This window comes from Corvus moneduloides, chromosome 2, assembly GCF_009650955.1.
Source record: "Corvus moneduloides isolate bCorMon1 chromosome 2, bCorMon1.pri, whole genome shotgun sequence".
Taxonomy (NCBI): Eukaryota; Metazoa; Chordata; class Aves; order Passeriformes; family Corvidae; genus Corvus; species Corvus moneduloides.
Window position 1 is genome coordinate 711069 of NC_045477.1, and position 21022 is coordinate 732090.

At 48.2% G+C, this 21022-nt stretch overlaps 1 protein-coding gene and 1 long non-coding RNA gene across 5 annotated transcripts in view; one reads left to right on the forward strand and one right to left on the reverse strand.

Moving 5' to 3' along the window:
- LOC116437173 lies at positions 1-2036 on the reverse strand. The gene is made up of 2 exons (XR_004237190.1): positions 1942-2036; positions 1-1636 (listed from the first exon to the last, which is right to left on the reverse strand). It is a non-coding gene; the product is annotated as an uncharacterized LOC116437173 (long non-coding RNA).
- Positions 1018-21022, forward strand: part of POLD3 (DNA polymerase delta 3, accessory subunit) — a 27317-nt gene continuing 7312 nt past the window's right edge. The window contains exons 1-11 of one of the 4 annotated variants that reach the window (XM_032094767.1): positions 1018-1314; positions 2940-2995; positions 3734-3836; positions 6707-6746; positions 8215-8347; positions 11070-11325; positions 12581-12653; positions 14434-14596; positions 15863-15975; positions 20208-20305; positions 20378-20459. In XM_032094767.1, coding sequence (XP_031950658.1) covers positions 3735-3836; positions 6707-6746; positions 8215-8347; positions 11070-11325; positions 12581-12653; positions 14434-14596; positions 15863-15975; positions 20208-20305; positions 20378-20459 — 1060 coding nt within the window. In that variant the 5' untranslated portion in view covers positions 1018-1314; positions 2940-2995; position 3734. Of the gene's footprint in view, positions 1315-1878; positions 1984-2220; positions 2330-2939; positions 2996-3733; positions 3837-6706; positions 6747-8214; positions 8348-11069; positions 11326-12580; positions 12654-14433; positions 14597-15862; positions 15976-20207; positions 20306-20377; positions 20460-21022 lie in introns of those variants that run through there. The other 3 variants (XM_032094741.1, XM_032094750.1, XM_032094759.1) reach the window with 3 other exon arrangements.

A 21022-nucleotide genomic window follows, 5' to 3' on the forward strand; every position in this document is an offset into this window, starting at 1 on the left:
ACAACAAAAAGATGAGTAATGCATTTAAGACTTGTACACTCCTTCCATAAACCAGACGAAAATGTCAAGCCAGGAATGTCACAGCACGAGAATAACTACAGCGAAATGAAGAAAAAGAGACAACAAGAGTGTGAGAGAAGGTGCCTGGGACACAGGAGGAAGAGGATGTGGATCATTTTGTTACCAGCAAAACAAAGCCAGTGCCAGCTGAGTAATGCCATTGTGAGCCCTAGAGAAACACTTCTGCACGGGGCCACCGTGAGTTTATTTTAACACTTATCACACGTGTTCAATTTCCTTCCCTGACCTTTGCCAGGTAAAAAACTGTTGTGTTCAAGTGAGGATCTGCATCCGCTTGGAGTTCTCACGGAGTGAGTGACTTCACCCAGGGCAAGGGACACTCCTGATGGACGTGGCCACCCTGGGGTGGCATCACTGCTGCACTCCCCAGCCAGAGGTTCTTCCTTGGGGCTCTGTGCCTGCTGGAGCAAGAGCACAGTTGCTCCTGGGGTCATGCAACCCTGCTCAACCAAACCCCAGATATTTGCTGATAATTGGATCTTTTTCAGCTTGCTCAGCTCCTTCTGGCACCTGTTTTCAGAGATGCTGATGCTGACTGAGCAGGGGGATGAAGGGGAGTGGGACCATCTCTCCTCCTAAGGAACAAGTGAGAGGACAAGAGGAAACGGCCTCAAGTTGTGCCAGGGGAGGTTTAGGTAGGATATTACGGAAAGTTCCTTCATGGAAAGAGCTCTCCGGGTGAGGTCCCCTCCCTGGAGGGATTTAAAGCCGTGTGGATGTGGTACTTGGGGACATGGGTTAGCGGTGGCCTTGGCAGCGCTGGAGGCAGATTGGACTGGACGCTCTTGGAGGGTTCTCCCCCCGCTGCGGTGGCGGCATTCCTCGCCCGCTCCATGGATGCTTTCCGCGGCGCTGTCAGGCACAGCCGTGTCCGTGTCCCGCCGCTGTCCCGCCGCCGCTGGAGGCGCGCAGGGTCCGCCCGGGCGCTCTGCCCGCGCAGGCCGAGCAGCGACGCAGCTCCCTGGCCCTTCCAGCGGGCCGCGCCGGGGCTGCCGGGCGAGCGCGGTGTCCCGCTGTCACCTGCCGCCTCGGACAGGGAACTGCATGAGGAGGGACCCTTCCTTCGGAAACGTGCTGCCCGTGCCGGACACGGGGCCGGTGCGTTTGCAGACACTCGAGCTGCCGCTGCTGTTGGGCCGCTCCCAAGCTCTGCGGAGCCGCTGACCCTCTCATGACTGGAGCAGGTCTGTTTCGGAATTGCTGCTTCTTGCTGCCAGTTATCAGCTGTTACAGGTTGGTTTTCCCCAAATCTAAGAAGCAGCATTCTATTCTATTCTATTCTATTCTATTCTATTCTATTCTATTCTATTCTATTCTATTCTATTTTTATCGAGTCCAACCGGTGATGGAAGGAAGGGTGGAGAGGTGATGGGTAAGGATCAGGGGAAGGCCGACAGGACAGGTATCCAGGTGGGACCCAGGTACACACCCAACCAGGACGAAGAGGCAGATGAGAAGCCCCACCATGGCCAGTCCCTGTTCCCGTGGGGGCTTCAACACACCAGATTTCTGCTGGGAATACAATCCAGCGGGGAGGAGCGGCTCCGGGAGGTCCCTGGAGCGTGCGGAAGAGACGTGTTTGACAAAAGCACAGAATTAATTAGGTTGGAGAAGAGCTCTGAGGCCATCGAGTCCAAGCTGTGGCCGATGCCCACGCTGTCCCCCCGCCCGGGGCACCGGGTGCCATGCCGGCCGCTCCCGCTGTCCGCGCCCGTTCCCCGTCCGCGCGCGTTCCCGCCGCCCCGTGTCCCCGCGCGGCCGCCGTCGGCGGCGGGGCCGTTGCCATGGCGGCGGCGCGCGCGCGGCGCTGGGGCGCGCGGGAAGCTCGGGCCCGGCCCGGCCATGGCGGACGAGCTGTACCTGGAGAACATCGACGAGTTCGTCACCGACCAGAACCGCGTCGTGAGTCCCGCGGCGCCCGTTCCCTTCTCTGCCCCTTCCTTCTCCTCCCTCCTCCTTCCCCCCTTCCTTCTCTGCCCCCTCTTCCTCCTCCTTCCACCCCTTCCTCCTTTCCCACCCTCTTCCTTCCGCTGCCCCCTTTCCTTTCCTCCTCTTTCCTTCTCTTCTCTATTCTTCCCCTTTCTTTCTCTCTCCTTCCCTTTCCTTCTCCCGTCCTTCCTCCTTCATCTCCCATTTCCTCTTTCTTCTCCCCTCTCTTCCTCCTCTCCCCCTGTTCCTCCTCCTCTCTTCCCCCCTTCCTTAACTGTTTTGAAGGCAGTTCAGAAAGCTGATGGTTTTTTCTGCGTGGGTCTGTTCCTTTCAAATTTTATTTTTAAAAAATTTATTTGGAAAGAAAAATTAAATTAAAATAAAATAAAATAGGTTTTGCCTAGCAAATGGTGCAGCAAAGGTGGTGCATCTTGTCTGACAAAGTGGTTGTGTGAACATGAGCTGCCTGTGGCTTTGTAGCTTGTTCCAAGAAAAATCTAGAAAAACAACAATTTAATTGTTGTGTTTTACACAACCTGGGGCTTGGTTTAAAAGGGCAGAGCAGGAGGAGAAACACGTGTCAGAGATGTACCTGCTCAAGATGATACAGCAAGGCAGGGCAGGGCTGTGATTCCAGCCCTAAGATCCTAATGTTTGGCACACTGGTGCAGCTGGAGATCCCCGTGTCCCCGGGACAGGAGGGGGGGCAGAAGTTGCCCAGCACACCTTTTGGGACAGGTCTCAGGAATTCAGTGTACTCACTGACTCACAGGTGTCCGTGTGCTCTCACTTTTGCCACGGGATTCTTGGAAGGGAGGAGGCTATCTAAAGAATTCAATTGACCAATGAGGCAGAGATGGGAGATTGATCGAATTGAGAGGCCAAGGTTTTGTTATTGAAGCGGTTTGTTGGGTTTTCCCTTGTTCCAGGTGACGTACAAATGGCTGAGCTACACGCTGGGAGTCCACGTCAACCAGGCCAAACAGTAGGTGTCACTGCATCCCCCAGAGCGCAGTCAATTCCTGTTAATTCCTTGTTAATTCCTGTTTCCATCATCGTGGTGAGCATATTGAAATGATTCCTCAGGAAGTACTTAAAAACCCTGCCTGTCTTTTCAGGCACAGTCAGTTGTGTTACTCCGTGTGCCTGACTGTCTGCCAGGCTTGCTGGGCAATGTGTGAAGGATGAGAAGTCAGCTGCAATTCCTCAAATTTGGCACTAATCTGTAGCCTAGTCTTATATTTTGAAGAATAAAAATGACTGTAGCCTCGTCATAGATCAGTGGTGTGAGTGGGAGCTGGAAGCCTGAGGCTCAGCCCAGTCCTAGTCACGCTCTTCCTTCCTGTTCCTGATGGCCCCACGTGTGGATGTGGCTGGGATGGTACATATACACCTGATGATGTACCAAAAAGCCTCCAGTTCCTCTCAGGGGTTTCAGAAATGCCTTTCTGGAGGGGAGACCTTGGAACAAGCTGCCCAGAGGCTGTGGGACCCACTATCAAATGTATTTGCCCTTTGGTTTCTGTAATGGTTGGACTGGGTTCTCCACAGTGGCAGGGGAGGAAGGCTCTCAGGGAGATTAGATGAATCCTGGGGAAAATAGCTGTGCTTGTGTGGCAAGTTTCCATGTCAGGCTGGCTTTGCTCTTTGTTTGACGTGGGCTCCATGGGAGGGTGGCCGCAGCTCTTTCCTTCGGTGGTTAACGCTGGTTCCTTTTGTGCAGAATGCTCTATGATTATGTGGAGAGGAAACGGAAGGAGAACTCAGGAGCTCAGCTTCACGTCACCTACTTAGTAGCAGGAAACCTCCTCCAGAACGGACATGTTGTGAGTGTTTCACTTCTCAGAGTGAACCCTTTGTTGTGGCGCCTCTTCCGCCTGGTGTTGTGACCTTGGGGTCAAAAGCTGGCCTGGCTTTTTCCAGCAGGAGCCACAGTGTGCCAAGGCTTCTGGACAGGTACAAGATAAGGTTCAGTGCCTGTCCCAGCGTGCACACAATGGGCAGGAAAGATCAGTTTGGGAACACAGGACTGAATAACGCACCCAGTTTCTTAACTAATTAACTTAGACCCTGTTACCCCTCATCTCAATCCTCTCGCTGCTGTTGGGCAGCAAAGATTACAAAACCTCATGGAGGGGCCCTTCTGAGATCAACCTATCCACATCCCAGGATCTGCTGTGGCGTGGAAGTGTCTGACAAGTGTTTGGAGGGAGCCTGGAACTCCTGTAGCATGGAATAACAAATAGAACAGCAAATGTACAGTTGAAGTGGTCTTGTTAATTAAACAGGCTTTCTAATCCTGGTAAACAAAAGAAACATGAATTTATGAACAGTACTTTATATTTAAAGTGCTTCTGATTATTAAGCAGAGGAATTGCTGCTTAATGCATTTTGCTTGTCAGATTTTCAGGAGGGTCAGCTAAAACTTCAGGCAGATACCCCAGAAGTTTTTAAAAGAAGATGAGAAAATTCAGTGTCTGTTCCCCTTTGCCCCCAGTCAAATTTAAGAGCCAAACACTAAATGCCTTTGACATCCCACTAAGTGTTTTCAAATACACAAATATCTCTTACAATATGATCCAGTCTTCTTGTAGGAATAGTAAATCTCAGGGTGTCCTGGCTTTTAGTTGTAGATTGGAAAAGAACCCAACAAACCTTTTTTTTTTGTCCTCCTGAATAATAAATGGGTTCACATGCATGGAATATTGTCTTTCAGTCTCCAGATCTGTCTGAAATGGAAGGTAATTATTTATTGCATTAGTTCTGTATGATGGAATATATGTATTTAAAGTGGCACAAGTAGTGTCACATTTACAGCCCAAGTTTAACAGGTTTTTCCCTGATTTCTTTGGAAATAACGAGTCTCTTGGCTCATTAGGACTGGCCAGGGGATTGTCAACCTGTACTATTATATTTGATGTATTTGAAACAACCAGGTGACTTCTGACGTAGGAACCCATAATTATTTTTTAACTCTTGTCTTAGCAGCTTGTGTATTTCTAAAATACGATTACACTATCACTGCTTGGCTTGGGTTGGGAAGGACTTCAAAGCTCATCTCCTTCCAATCCCCTGGCACGGGCAGGGAACCTTCCACTAGATCTACCAAGGGAAACTCTAGGAAGGTGACTTTTGTGCCCTGTTATTTTGAGTTGGATGCTGGAGCGTGAGTGCCTGCTCAGAAGGGATCGCTGCGGGTGCAGGGGTGTGGAGCCACGCCAGGGCTAGGGGTGACCCACGGGAGGCTTCAGGTCCCTGGGCTGGGTGGCCCGGGAGGTTTGGGTGGGAAGGGCTGGGAGAGCTGCAGGTCAGCCCTGGCTTGCTGGGAGCCCTGCACTGCTGCCTGCTGGCAGTAGGTGTAGCCGGAATGCTGTGGATCCAGCTGCACACTCCTGAAGGGAGAGGGGATGGAAATCCCTCTGCGGTACTCCTCCTTAAGCACTGCTCCGCTTTCCTTGCTGCTTTCTACAGTGAGGGGCCGAGACTGCCAGGCTTTATTTACCCTCTCACTTGCCTATGTTTTCTTGCCACTTAACTCTTTTGTTGCCTAATCAAAGCAACTTTCTAATCCTGGTAAACAAAAGAAATATGAATTTATGAACAGTATTTTATATTTAAAGTGCTTCTGATTATTAAGCAGAGGAATTGCTGCTTAATGCATTTTGCTTGTCAGATTTTCAGGAGGGTCAGCTAAAACTTCAGGCAGATACCCCAGAGGTTTTTAAAAGAAGATGAGAAAATGAATTCAGTGTCTGTTCCCCTTTGCCCCCAGTCAAATTTAAGAGCCAAACACTAAATGCCTTTGACATCCCACTAAGTGTTTTCAAATACACAAATATCTCTTACAATATGATCCAGTCTTCTTGTAGGAATAGTAAATCTCAGGGTGTCCTGGCTTTTAGTTGTAGATTGGAAAAGAACCCAACAAACCTTTTTTTTGTTCTCCTGAGTAATAACCTGGTTCATGTACATGGAATATTGTCTTTCAGTCTCCAGATCTGTCTGAAATGGAAGGTAATTATTTACTGCATTAGTTCTGTATAATGGGATGTATTTAATTAAAGCTGCACGGGCAGTGTCATGTTTATAGCCCAAATTTAACGGGATTTTCTCTGATTTCAGACAGGCCTGTGGTATCTGTTGAACACAGAATTAGTGGTGGGGTTTTTAGTCTGTGTTTGGATCCTCCCAGTATTAACCACAGCCTGTTAAATGTCCTGGAGCAGGTAGAGAAGACTGGCCAGAGAGCACTTTTCCAGAAACACCCATTCCTGGCTTTTAAATTAATGCATAATTTTCACGGTGTTTTGCTTCCCTGGTGCCATGTCTGGGCTACAGATTGCTGTGCTCAAGTGCCCTGGCATTCCAAGTGTGCAGGGGTGCTGTGGGCTCCTGGGGCAGGTCTCCAGCAGCTGCCTGTCCCCTTTGCTTCTGCTGCACAGTTGTTAAGGCTTTGTTTCATCTGCATCTCGCCTGCCACAGTCAGGAGTGGAGGACAGGGGCTTTCTTTAGGGGTGTCTGTGCAACTGGAAAGCGGGATGGCAGAGCTTTAAAAGCTAGTGGCTGATGAGTGTTTAAAGGCATTGGCAGTGTTCTGTGCTATAATAATCAGTAGACTTTCTTACTCAATAACTGAAAATAGCAGTCTTGCATACAACCTCGGATTCTAAGATTGCCGTGTGTTTATTTTTTCCAGTGCCACAAGGTTGCAGTAGTGAGGGAGGACAAACTCGAAGGTAAGCAGACCAGGAAAATCGTGTGGCTTTAACCTTTTTCTTTGAAAGAACTGCAAAATGAGCAACGCTCAGAACTTGCCATCTGCACGTAAATGCCCAGCCAGGCTCTTGGGGTCAGGTGTGTACTTTTTGTACCAGCTGTTTCTCAGAATTTGGAGTATCTGAGCCAACAGCTTCAACCTTCAGGCTTGTGATTTGAGTCTGGTTTTTTTTTTTAAATTCTGAACGTTTTGTCAGTGATTCCTTTCCACCTCCCTGCCACTGACAGCAGGGAGACAACAATACCCCGGTAGTGTCTCAGAACAATTGTGAGCCTTCAGGCCCCCAGGAATGCTGAAACTGGTAATTCTGGTTATTGGTTCAATGCAATTGCGGCCTTTGCCCTGAGTCCTGGGGGTGCTAAAACATTCTCATGGGACATTTACGTCACTTTTGTGAGTAAAAGGTGAAAAAAACCCCCATTGTAACATTGCTCCTGCACTGTCCATTGTCTCACCATCTTTCCAGCTCTAGTCCTGCTGATGAAATCTTACCCACAGCAATTGAAACACAACTTCAGGCTCTTCATCACTTTCAAATAACATCTTTGGCATTTAAGAACACACTGTGGCATTTGTGACCTTAAGGATCTGTGCTAATGACCTCACTTTGTTTGAAAGACTTTCGTTGTTTTCCTCTTGGAAATCTGAAGTGGATTTCTAGCTCAGGCTGTTTTCCTCGGGGCAGGAGATTGTCAGGCAGTGCAACTACTCTGTGTCGTGTTTGTTGAGTTATGTGTGCTGCGTAACACTCTGTTTTGCTGTGGAGGAAAGGCTTGCTTATGGTTTTTGTATTGGAAGGCAGGCCAAAGGTATGACTTATATTTGGAAGGGGCTGAGATTTGTGATGGGAGTAGGGCTGCATAGTCTAGGACTGGCCCCAAGAAATGATTGCTGTGTGTATTTTTACGGTGCCTAGAAGCTCAGCCTCAGACCAGGACTCTGTGGAAAGAACAATATAAGCAATGAACAAAGAATTCCTGAAAACCAGCCCTTGTCTCAAGGGGGTTGCAGTCTAAGTAGCATAAAAGAGATACAGTTTTGATTCCAGCAGACTGGTGGGGGTGACACTGTGGTGCTGGATACGGCGCCAGTGACAGAGAGCGGTTCCAGTGGGGCAGAGCAGTGACCAACTGCTTTCTGCCTTAGCTCTAGGTACTCACACAGATATTCTGGATCCCAAACACTGGATGTTTTGAAGGTAAACACAGAGAGATCACTCGTAATTCAGTTGTGCAAGAACCAGGAGTGTGTAGTGGAAAACGTGACAGGCTTGTGGAGTCTGCTACCTTGAATTCTTCATTAGTGAGCGTTGGGGGAAGGTGCGGTTGGACCTTCTCACATTCAAGTTTTGCTGTCGAGTAGTCTGTCAGTCTCTGCATCCTGAAGGGTGTGCTAACAGAGGGCTGTTTTTCCTTCTTTTTTCCCAGCAATGAAGTCTAAGCTGTCCACAATTGCCAGTGTGCACGTGTACAGCATTCAGAAGGCCCTGCTCAAGGACAGCTCCCCCCTCTACAACACTGACTACGACATCGTCAAAACAAACCTGCAGCACTGCAGCAAGTGAGTCCTGTCTCCCTTTTCCTCTGAAGCACTTCCAGACTGGTGTTGCACTTCAGTGCTTACTGGACAGGCCTGGATTTTTAGAAAGCTAGGAAAAGATATCCTCAAAGTGCTGCCAGAGCAGTGCCCAGAGAGCACGTTGTGTGATGGTTTCGTAAACTGAGCTCACAGTTGGTTCCCTTGGTCCTTACTCCAGCAGGGAGACTGTTCCAGTACCTTGCTTGTCTGGTGGCTGGAAACATTTCTCTCTTTTGCAGGCCACACTTAATCATGACCATTTTAATCCAGTTCGCAGCCACACAGGAAGAGAAAATCGAAACAGGCTGATAAAACCATGAGTGATGTGTTCAGCAAAGCATTAACAGGAGTTTGCTTTCTGTTTTGTGAAACTGTGTTTTCATCTTCTGGGCTCATCCACCTCTCTGAAGATGTCTCGCAGGAGCTCCTCCTCCAGGAGCTGGGCTTTGATCCTTGTGGGTTCATTCCTGCTCGGAATACTCTGTGATCTCTGAGACTTAGGAGAAGCACACAAAACAGCCCAGGCAGCACAAGTGTCCTTTGTGGTGGAACTGGAGCAGAACTGGGAGGGGCTGCAGTCTTCAGGAGTCACTGCCTCCCTCCTGAGCAGCGCCTGGCAGCTGGAGCTTTTCATTTGTGTGCTGTTCCCACCGTGACAGCTTCGGCTTGAAGTCATGGGGATGCACAGTGCCATGACCAATCTGGTTTAAAGGGGGATGCCTGAAGCTTGTGTCATAGGAGGAGTGTAGAATTTGAAAGGAAAAACGTAGTTGTATCCAAAGTGTTGACAAGAGAGTGGCAGAGAAAATAGAAGCTGTGTGTTTGGGGCACGAGTGTCACTGCCCTGGAAGGTGCTGGAAAACCCTGCCTCAGTGGAGCCACGTGCCCTGCATGTGGCTGCAGTTGCCTTCTTCCTCTCTGTCTGCTCTTAGGCACCCCAGCACAGTGATACTTGTGCCTTAGGGATACTTGTATCCTTTGGGATTTAAACATCCAGAAGGTCATCTAGATAATCCTGGTTCTGAAACAGCTTTCTGAAGCCTGTGTGTAAATTCAGCTTTGAAGCAGGATTTCCCAAGCAAACTAAGAAAAATTGCAGCTTCTTCGTTTGTGACCTGGCTGAAGTAAATACAAATTGATCACATTCCCTCTCTCTTGTCAGCTGCATGGATTTGCCGTTGACACTTGGGAAAAGATTCCTGTAGGACCTCCAAAAGCCAGAAGTTTAATTATGTGATGCTTGTAGCAAACAGAACCTCCCTGTCAGTCCAGATATTTCACAGCTCTGGGACAAGGATCTTTGTTCTCTTGGGTGTTTCTATGGGACCTGCTTTGCTGTGAGGACAGGGGGGATGGTAGGATGTACTAATTAATAGCAGTTATCAGGGTGTAATGCCTGTTGCCATTGCCAGCTTTCCAAACAGAAGCAGCTCCTTGTTTGCAGAGCATAGGCCAAGTATTGCCTGTTTTTTCAGTGATTATTTAGTGAATTTTGGGTCAAGCCCATAAAGCTATAGTCACACAGCAGCATCAAGGCAAGCTGACTTGGAATGTGGGAAGTTTAGCTGAGCTCTGCTGCATGGTCAGTGTAACTATTGACAGTATTTGTGACTTGGAGGGTTGGTGGTGTTTGGAGTAGGAGCACAAGCTGCCCTGAGAGCTGCACTAACCATGTTAAAAACAGATTGAAAGTATAAAGGAGAGTGGGATTATTTTTCTTCAATGTCTGTTTTCCTTCCTTTAAAGGTTTGAATGTCAAGAGGTTGCTGCTGCAGCCTGGGAATGCTGTGGAGATGGTGTTGTTTTGCTAATACAGATCCTGATGGGAGTAGAAGTGGACTGTGCACGTGAGCAGCTAATGCTGAGGCACAGAAATGAACTGGCAGAAGGAGGCTGCTTTATTTCTTAGGCAAATAAAAATATGCTGTGTAATTCAGTGGGCTGGGAGGCGTGAGCCTGGGCTCTTTTGTGGCATTTCTGTGGGAAATCTGGAAAGCGTCGCCTGTGATTTGCACAGTGGGGAGCAGAGTTCAGCTATTTTTGGGAAGTGCTATTCCTGACTGTCAGTGAATTGTGCTGTAACTGCAAGCACGTCATTTAGTTCTTATATCTCCATATCCCCAAACAATCACGTTTCAGACCATTATAAGCTGAGCTGCCTTCAGTCTCAGCGATTACATGGAAGTGACTTTGTATAGTTAAATCAGAGTGTTACGGATATCTTCTGAGCCATTTCAGTTGTTCAGTTTCAGCTGGGATTTCTTTACCTGGCCAAGTGTGTCTACTTGTTGCAGCAGCTGTGGGCTTTGTCAGCATCGGAAAGCTGTAAATGTTTTAGACCCTCGCACACCCATACAACTTCTGCCACAGGCTTTGGAGAGCATAACGCGTTAGGACTAAAATGCAGCCTGCTCCCTGTCCAGCCTGGGTGTGGAGAAGGCCCTTTTCCCCCCAGGAAAGCTGCACAGCTCGTTTAACATGCAAATGCCGTGGCTCTTGCTGACAGGTTCAGCTGATCTTTTCATCAGAGGTCTCTTGCTCTGTGCCAGCCTTTCTTTCTTGTCCCATGCACAGATTAAATTGCTCCTTTTTCCATAACAGGAGAACGCAGGCCCGGAGCAGCAGCGGCGCTGCAGGAGGGGGGAAGGCGAGGTGAACACGGCCGAGTTGAAAGGCTAATGGGATTTTTCACTCCGTCACACAGGTTCAGTGCCATCCGCTGTGCCGCCGCTGTGCCCAGGACGCCGCCTGACGCTCCCCGAGCACCAGCGTCCGCACAGAGTCCCCAGAGGCAAAGGGACCCCGATGCTGCCAGCGCGGTCAACGGCCACGGGCCCCCGGCTGCCAAGCCGCCCCCGCAGCAGCACAAAGGGATCATGGGGATGTTTGCGGCCAAAGCAGCGGCCAGACCCCAGGACGCACATAAGGAGGCCAAAACAGAGGCCAAGGAGGCCCCAGGTGTAAGTTACCTCAGAGCCCCTGGGTTCATGGCGTTAGTGATCCGCTCTCACAGCACCTCAGTGACCTCAGCCAGCCCTGCGCTGCTCCTCGTGCTAAACCCACATCCCGCTGGGAATGCTCAGTGATGCTTTGAAAGTGTTTGACTGTGTGCAGTCACTGGGGCAGAAACGCCTCATGCCACGCTCCTGATCTCTCCACAAACGTGTATTTGCCATAACTTTGACATTCCCCAGTCAGCCGGGTCTCCGGCGAGCGTAAGCCAGCATAGCTGCCTCATGGAGACAATTGTTGCGTTGTCCCCAGCTATGCCAGTATACACACCAGCTGAGGATCTTGCTCTCTCCATTGTGCTTAAAAGGATTTGTTTTGAGCAATAAGTGAAACTTGAGAAGCCCAGGTCTTAAAAGTATCAAGGTGTTTAAACTCGGTTTGTTAGGGAAGTTTCAGAGCTTGACCTGTGCAAGACTAAATTGTTTATCTTCTGGACTGCTGTTTTTCCAGGATAGGATTATGTTTTCATTTTAATTAGTATAATTGTTTTTAAAGCAATGTGCCCAGAAAAACGGGTGTTAAAATGGTAACAGTCCCTGTGGATGGTTTGGCCTTTTTATAACAGCTGAGTACGTTTCAGTTCCTTTTTCTGATTTTTATAGGGAGTTTAGAGCTGGTGAAGTGTGCACGTTTTGGGAACTTTAGTGTCTGTTTGCCTTTTATTTGCATGAAAATAAGTTGGATTAGGAGGCTGCACTTCCTTAGATGGTGTGGGCGTGGGTGTGGGGGGGGGTGTGTGATGTCTCACTTTGGTGGCTGCATTGGTGCAATAGAGCAGTGATATTTCTCTGCTAACAGCCTACGTGCCAGAGGAGCTGGATAAAGCCTTCCTGGTTTGGCCAATCCCTGTTCTTTCCTCTGTCGGCCGCTGTGAATTGAGGCACTGATGGTTTGCAAAAGGAACAGTTCTCTCCTGGGAGCTGACCCAAGTCCCAAGCACTTATTTCAGTAACAGTCAGGCATCAGATGGGAGTGTGCCCCAAGCCAGATCTGAAGGCCTGGCCAAAGAGTCCTTAGTAACTTACTCTGGCCCCTTTGATGCACGTAGTGTCTAGTGAGTATCTTCAGATTCTCCAAAAACAGCTGCTAAAATCTAAGGCAGTGGGAACAAATGATATCTATTATTTTGCTTGTCCAGAAGCAATGCTGTGCATCTTGGGGACTGGGAACAATTCCTGTGGTTATTCCTCTCTTTGCTTCCAGGTGTCTGCAGCAAGCAGCAAACCACCAACAAAGAACAACATCATGAACAACTTCTTTGGAAAAGCTGCTATGTGTAAGTGCTTTTCTGTTTTCAGAGGCCATCATGGTCAGGAAACAGCCTGTTGTAGTTGAAAAAAAAACCAAACCAGAAAGCCCTCAAACCTGAGGGTTATTTGAAGTCTCTTTTTTTTTTTTTTTAAATTATATTTTATTTAAGCTGGGTAGGAATTAAAAAATATTCAGTGGAATCAAGTGTTTTGTAGTGGAGCCATGATGGGAGGCATACAGAAAGGAGCAGAACTCTTCCTCCCCGTCCCCACACTACCAAACTCACTGGATTTGTTTTATATCCCTTCTTTCCTAATAGTTTTCCATACTGTTTTTCTGCTCTTTTGCACTTGAAGGGGTTAATGTTTTTGCACACAGCTCTTAAGGCAAAAATTAAGAGTTTTCAGTGGAATTTTTCAGACAAAAAGCTTGCTGGAGGGAGATCAATTAAAATGACATATTTGAACAGACTAACTCAGGAAGGATTTTTAGTGCAGAAGAAATCTGATTTAAAGTGAGTTCTCCTGGCTGGAAGATCAGCTATTGGTGATGTTTGCCAAAACCTGTTTTGCAGGGCAAGTTAATGGTGCTTGCTTTTCATCACACAGCACTGGGGAGCCCATCATTACCTTTAGGGTTAATTTCTTTCCTGAAAACTGAAGGACTAATAAATGGAGAATAAAAGTGAGGGGTGGCCTTTCTGTTTGAGCAGAGGTTTGGACTAGGTGGCCTCTTCAAGTCCCTTCTGAATTATCCAAGTCTAAAGAAAATATGCTGAAGCTTTTAAGTAGATATTGGAAAAGGACTGTGGGACCTTCTTCAAAGATTTCCTCATAACAGTGAGTACAAGAGGCTTCAAAGAGGAATTTTGGGAGAGAGTAAACAGCAAAGTTCACTTTCTAACAGACATCTCTCAGAGTTTGCAGGGGACAGTTCCAGCACAGAACACACAAGGCACAGCCCTGCTGGGACTCTTTGCGTCCCTGTTTTGGTGAGACTGAGGGAGCTGAGGACACTCTCAGCCTAAGGACAGTCACTACAATTAACTGCAGTAAATTCTGAAGGTCTGAGAAGAGCCCTAGACCAAAGTTCATGTGCTGAAAACCCAAACTGGCGTGGTAAAGGTGACCCAGTGGTGATGGGGAAGGCTTTGTGGATGCATTTCCATCATTCCCAAAGGGGTTCTCTTCTCTGCCGAGTCCTGTCAGGGAGCACATCAAGGAAACTTGTGAGGTGGCTGCGGAGAAGGAGCAAACTGAGCAGAACTGGAAATGATTATGTGTATGGAAGAGAGGGTGGGATTCCAGGAGTAAGATTTATTCCCTACATGCACGTCTCTCCTGGCTTCAAAGGTTCCACCATTGCCAGAAAGTCCTGAGTTAACAGCAGTGGGGTCCTTGGGCTTTCTGCTGTTGATTATAAATAGGAGAGCTGTCGTTCCAGTGGTGTTTGCGCTTTCCCAAGGAAGCAGCCAGCCTGGTTTTCCAGCACTCCCAGAAAGGCATTGGCACAACATCGTGGCCCTCCCAGTCCTCTTCCACAAAGTTTAACTGCTGCAGTACACGTGGCTTGACATCAGGAACAGCAGAACCATGGAAAATCACCTAGAAATTTAAGCATACCCTTCTTTTTCCCATGTCTGATACAGCTTGGCCAATCTAGATCCCTAATGCAGTCCAGATCCCTAAATCCACGATGGGTAGTGTTGTCTGTATTCTTGGTGCACAGAGCTGGCCAGCTGCTTTGTAAGTTGTCCTTCAAACCGAATGCCTGGTGTTTGTTCTTTTTGAATGGTGTATTTGCAGATAAACTCAAAGTCAGCTCGGTGCCTGAGCAGCCAAAGGAGGAGAAGGAAGTGGTGAAGCCTTCAGTTGCTGTAGCAGAACCAGAGTCATCTCCTAATACTGTAGCAGAGAAACCTGGGAAGAAAACAGAGTCTGCTAGAATTCAACAAAAGGACAAGAAGAGGTGGGTCGTGCCTTTCAGGGTCCCTGTGAACCTGCTTGTGGACGGCCTGCACGGAGCTGGCTGGTCATTCAATGCTGGCTCACCTCCTGTTTCCATCTACTCAATTGTGTTAAACCTGACTAAAATTATCTCAGGAGTTTTTCCTGGTGTTTCTTTTCCATTTACTGCTGTAGGTGCCTCAGGGCCATTGGTGCCATTGCATATGGGAAGGGACGCGGCCCAGGTTGTCTTCAGTGGGAAGGGATGGCTTTCCATGAGACAACCTCCCACTGTGAGCAGCCGTAGGAGAGACCCTGCAGGCAGCGTGGGGGGGGCTGGCAGGAGCACCTGTCCTGCAGGGAAGGTGGGATATTCCCAGGCCTGTATGTACACAGCTTGCAGCACAAAGTTGTGCTTGTTGATCTCCGTAGCTCATGTACGGCTGCTTTCAATGCCACTGGTTTACTTTGGGCTGAGGCTGCAAGTTAATTTTAAATTCAGCCCTTTGTGTTTAATCCAACCCAAACTGACAGAGACAAAGAATCACTACAGTCTGATGGCTCTCTGGTGGCCTATGAGTAATTAATTGGTGGTCTCAATCCATTTCTAACTGAATAGGTAAGCACACCACCCAGCCCACCATCACAGTTAGACTAACTGCTCGTCTTATTGATAGTCTTGTCCAAGAAGCCAAGGGCCTGGAGGTGTTGGCAGCATGGAGTTGGGAAGGCCACTTGGGCTGTCCCAGCTCTTTGAGGATACGTGGGCCTTTAGCCTCCAGGCTTGTTCGTCTGACACGTCTCGCCAACATTAAAAAGAAAGAAGCTATTTTATTTTTCCAGTAGTCTTTAAAAATGGCTCCAGGATTCTGAGACACTACCTCATAGTCAGTCAGTGGCAAGCAGTCTGTCAAAAGAGCTTCTGAGTGATGCTTTTGGGGACACTGGGAGCCTGAGCTAAAGAGACAAGATCAGAAATACACTCTTGCCAGGCTGCTGTGGCCAGGCGAGGTGAGGTACTGGGCTGAACTGCAGAGGGGCTAAAGAAATCCTCCTTGTTTTGGAGAGCTGGATGTGGGTAAGGATGAGAGGCCTGGAAATGCTCGTGTGCCTGTGCCTGGTTGTGCAGTGAGTGTACAGTTCAGAGCACGAGATGCTCATGTTTTCAAGAGGCATTTGATTTCCTTGCATCAGGAATGTGCTCATCCAAACACACATGATGCTTTCATGCACACATGAGAGATAATGGGTGTTCATTCCTTTTTTTCCCTTTTACTTTTTGTGGCAGTAAAATGAAGAGAACAGATAGGTCGGATGACGAGGAAGAAGGAGATCCCGAAAATGTGAAGAAAAAGAGGAAGCGAATCAAACAACTTCAGTCTGACAGCAGTGATGAAGAAGGTAAAAAGATCTGTAAACAATCAGGCATTTAGGTCAGGGGTCTGATTTCCAAAACATTACTCTCCAAATCTGTTGGTCAATGATTGAGGGAATAGTTTAAAGGACTAAAGACCGTGGAAATGGCTGTAGCTTGAGCTCTCTGTTTATGTTTGTGCTGCAAGCACTTGGGCATAGAGTTGAGATGTCTCAGCGATTCAGTCTTTGTTTTAGCTTAGCTCAGACCTGGCTGTCTGCTCACCAAGTGTGCTGCCAGTGCCACTGACGTGTGGGAAGGATGTTCCCAAATCTCTTGTGAAAGATAGCGCGCCTTCCAGAACCGTAGGGCTGGTCAGAACCAGTTTGTGTGGGGAGGAAACACTCACCAGCGACCTCCCTCTCCTCACGGGGTCATTTTTAGTATCTTTATTCTGTCTGTTTATAGAAAGGGTTTGGAAGACAGTGTTGGAAGCGAGACTTCCAAAAAGAAGAGAGAGAATAGGGAAGCTGGAGGCGAAGTGGTTGAGCCATATCCGCTGCGACTCTGCGTCTCCTCGGTGGCTGTGACAGGAGTGGGGTGCGCAGAACACTGCAAGATTTGGGCTTATAATGAGGAACAGCAGGGCTGGATTCCAAAGAATTTGGATAATTGAGGTGACAAATGCCATTCAATATAGATAACTGGAAAATAAGTTGGAATTGAGCTTGGGAGTATTTTCTAAATGGAACAGTCATCCAACACGCTGCTCAGGAAAAGAACGTGGGGATCATTACGGACAAGTAATTGAAACCACCAGTTTGGTGTAGAGCTCCAGTAAAAGAAGGTGAAGCAGCAAATGGGGTGTACTGGTGAGGAGGTGGAGTCCCTCAGGAGAGCTGATTTCTCATTTAGTGTGGCTGGCACGTGGGCAACAACCAGGACATCAGGAAAATCTGCAGTGCTGGGGGAGAGGTGGCCGCTGTTGGTATCTTTGCAGTATTAGGCCTGTTTTCATAGTTTCCCTTCTGCCCACATAATTTCAAGTGATCTTTGTCATCAAGTATGTATCACTTCTTAGACTTCCTCAGGATGATAAATCTCTCAGGAAGCTGTTCTTTGTGATCAGCCTTAATTCCGTCACATTCCTGTGTGAAGCTCCTTCTTTGGCTATAATATATATCTATATAGAGATGATCACATTCTTTGGTATTTATTTCTTCAAATGTTTGTCTTTCCATTTCCTCATCACTCCCCTACTGACAAGCCGAGTTGTTTAGCTCTGAGGAGGGAATTTTGAAATCAGCCCATCCTTGCTGGGCTGGAATCTCTCAGCTTATCCACATCCTGTGAGTGAGGTCTGGCAGGAGTTTGGAATATTAGAACTCTCTGGTCTCCTATGGGATACCTGCGTGACCTTAGCATGTGTTGACCAGTTAGTGCTTTTGAATGGGATGCCTTCTGGTTTCATTTATTCCATTGTATTTTCTCTAGTGACCAGGGATAGAACCTGAGGGAATAGCTGGACCTGTGTCAGGACAGGTTTAGGTTGGATATTAGGGAAAAGTTCTTCCCCCAGAGGATGGTCAGGGACTGGAGAGGATTTTTGTCACTGCCATTGCTGCTCTGTCATCAGAACCCTCTTTGTTCTTTATTTCTTTGTGTTGTGCATTAGAATTTTAAATTTATGCAAATTACAGCATATGAAATTTGGATATCACTCAGTTTCCCTTTCAAAAGGGAAAATGAGAATTGAGAGAACTTGTCCCTTTGGTCCTGCTACTTGCCCTCCTAAATCCAGCCAGATGAAAGAAGATAGATTTGAATTGTTTGGAATATTTCTAATGAGTCCAAACTGGTAATATTATATTCTGTATTCAAGTAGAAGACTGTGAGTTGGATGAAACAAATAATTAAAAAAAATAATAATATATACAGCAGCTGGACTTCAAGAGCATTTATCCTTGGAAAGGTGCAAACAGGTTTCTCCAGAGAGCAGGGGCAACTTGAATCAACAGCATCAGTGAGCAAAATGGGGCCTGGAGTGACAGGCACACTTAGCAAGGTTTTGTGGGTGCAAAACTCATGCATGGCTGATGTGAAGCGCTGTATGGACACTTCTGTGTCAGGCAGGTCTTCTGCCTAGTTCTATATTAGTCTGCTCTTGATGTACTAAAAGTAGCCCAAATAAGCTCTCCTTACACCAGCATCAGCACATTGTACCACGCTGAAAATACAGAGAGGGCCTAAGGCACAATCCTCTCCATTTAAATGATTTTTCATTAAGAAGTGATATTGGTATGAGGGTTCCTTAGTCACTGCGGGTTGTTTTGCTTCCAGTGCCAGAATAAACTCCACAAATGCGCCCACAGAGGACAGGAGGTTTGGCAGCTTCAGCTGTACCAACACAGGCAGCGTTTTGCAGTGTTGACAAGTGTTTTACAGCCACTTTGGAGGGTGATTTCAGTGGCACTGTGACCTACAAACTCCGTGGGTTTTGGAGAGCCACAGCAGAAGCACTAAAGCTTCTCACAGTTTTTCCAGGCAGGGTCAGAGCAAACCAAACAAAGCCAGGATTTACATCTTTGGTCCATCCAGTTGCCCAGCTTGTATCCATTTCACGCAGCTGTTGCTGTTGAGCAAACTGTGGGCAGCAGCTAGTGGTTGACTCAGGAGTTATCACATGTCAGAGGGCTGTGTTGGCTAGAAGAGGACAATAAAGTAATAAAGAGCTTGATAGTAGTCCTAAACACTCTGATGTGGGGAGAAGGTGCCTTCTGCCTGCCAAGAGTGGGGGAAATTGTTTGAAGGACGTTAAAAATGCCCAAATTTCCCCCAAGGAATCTAGTGGAGCTGGCACGCTGACAATGCCTTCAGCAGCCTCTGCTTGAGCATGGCAGAGGCTTTTCACCAGGCTGGTTTTCAACCCTCCTAGCCTGTCCTCTCCTAAAGATATTTCAAAAGTCTGAGGCCAGGCTGGGCAGTGGTGATGCAGGTTTGGTGCCGGGCAGGCCAGTGTGTGGAGGCCTCCACTGCTGCGAGGCTGGGATAAATACGGGGAGTTCTGCCCCCCCCTCAGCCCCTCGCCACCCAGCGCTTCCACCTCGGAGCAGAGCCTTCGTTCGGCCCTGTCCTCGCAGCGCTGCCAGCCCGGCCCTCTGGAGCAGGGTGAAACCCGAGTCACGTTACCCCGCTCTGTTTGCATTCCCGTGCCTCGCTTACTGCAGTAGTTGGGAGGCCGAGTCCTTGCTGAGGAATGTAATTTATTATTGGGCCTTGGCAGCCGAGCACCGTTTCAACTCGAGCCCTTCGTAACCTCCGAAGGTCAGCTGGCCGCGTGCCTGGCAGAGCCGTAGCTGCTCACACTGACCTAATCCCTCGGGACAGCTCCAGATCCCGACTCGGTGCTCGGGCGGGATGAGTGAGGGCGGTGCTGCAGCCAGCAGGGCTGCGAGCAGGAGCCAGGCAGGCACTCACCGTCCGCTCCAGCCACATCCTGGTTGGGATGAAGCAATAGGTCACAGGAGGAGTTTGTTCCCCCACTTGCCAGCTCTCCCCCGCATCTGAGGGCTTGCGTGGCAGTGTTTCTCCCTTGGATCTCATGGAGCTCTGTCGCCCTGCCAGCCCCAGGAGAGGGTGACCCTGCCTTGCTTGTTGGTCTGAAGCCCTGCTTGTCTCACTTTGACGTTGCTGGTGGAGGCTCCAGAGCTTGCTTTGCTCCATAAAAATGTGTGAAGGTGTCCTGGACTGGTTCGATCAGTCTTGGCATTGAATGGAGCCCGGTATCCCTGTCCTTGAACCCAGAGGAGAGCAAGGAGATGAAACAATGAGAGAATCAGCTTCATTTTTCACAGTGGTTTGGTTTGTTGGGGGTTTTTGTTTGTTTGTTTGTTTGTTTTCGAATAAAAGCTTGATATGTCCCTTAACAATCTTTTAGGATGTGTGGCAGTATACTGCACTTGATTCTTGGGTTAAGCTAATAGCATGGATTGTTTGGGATGTGTAGCACCACCAGTGAGGCAGCAACTGTTTCACCACACCCTGCCTCTTTTAATTTCTAAGCAAATGACAGTTGTTCTTTTTAACAAGTAAGTGAAATGTATAGCTGAAACATGCCAGTTCCTGTGCCTGTTTTTAAAGTTTCCTTTGGTGGAACTGATTTTTTTGGCTTACCAAAAATCCCCAGCGCACTTCTCCCATCCTATCCCACTCTCCTTCCTTTGGGAACTGCAGCGTGTAGCATTAGACCCACGTGCTATCAAGGTGTTCCTCTTCTTAGCAGATGTCCCGCCATCTCCCGCACCCGAGGAAGAGAGAGCTCCATCTCCACCACCTGCACCTGCTCTGAAAACTGAACTGGAGCCTGCATCCACGGAGGTGAGGGCAGATTAGAGTGATAACTGCCAGAAATTAACTCCTGGTTTCTCACAATGCTGCAATGTCCTCCAGGGCTCAGCTGGAGGGAGGAAGAGGAAGCGGAAGCGTGTGCTGAAATCCAAGATGTTTATTGATGAAGAGGAAGGCTGCATGGGTAAGACTGGCTGTGCCCTACACTCACTGGAGCTCACTTTATGGACCATTTTAACAGGCCAGCCTCTCCCAGGCTTAGAAAGAGGTTCAAAAAATCACTTTGTCATCCCACTTGGAACTCCTGCTCCCAGATTGAGGTAACTGCCCCTCTGGTGAAGGCCTGGGTAGGGAGTCAGAGCTGTACCTGAAGCCTTCCCCTTTTTTGATTATTCACATCTTTTCCTTCAGTTCTTTTCCCTTTCCTCCTGCCAGCATGAGTACCATCTTCATTTACTTGCCTCTGCAAAGCTGCAAGCTTTTAATGATGGTACAGAAGGAGGTTTAGGGTTTGGGATAAATTCTGGCTGAGATAACTTCGTTGGTTTTTTTTTCCTTTGAGGATAAATTCTGAGCTGTGCAGAAGAACTTGATTATATGTTAAACTTTCGGTATCCCAGATAAACAGGGAATAAGTTGGGGCTTAAATACTTCATAGGGTTTCTGTTTCTGATAAGGGTGACTTTGCTTTCTGAAGGGAAGAGAGTCCCTATGGAAGCCCTGAGAGCCAGAGGCTTTGAATTCCAG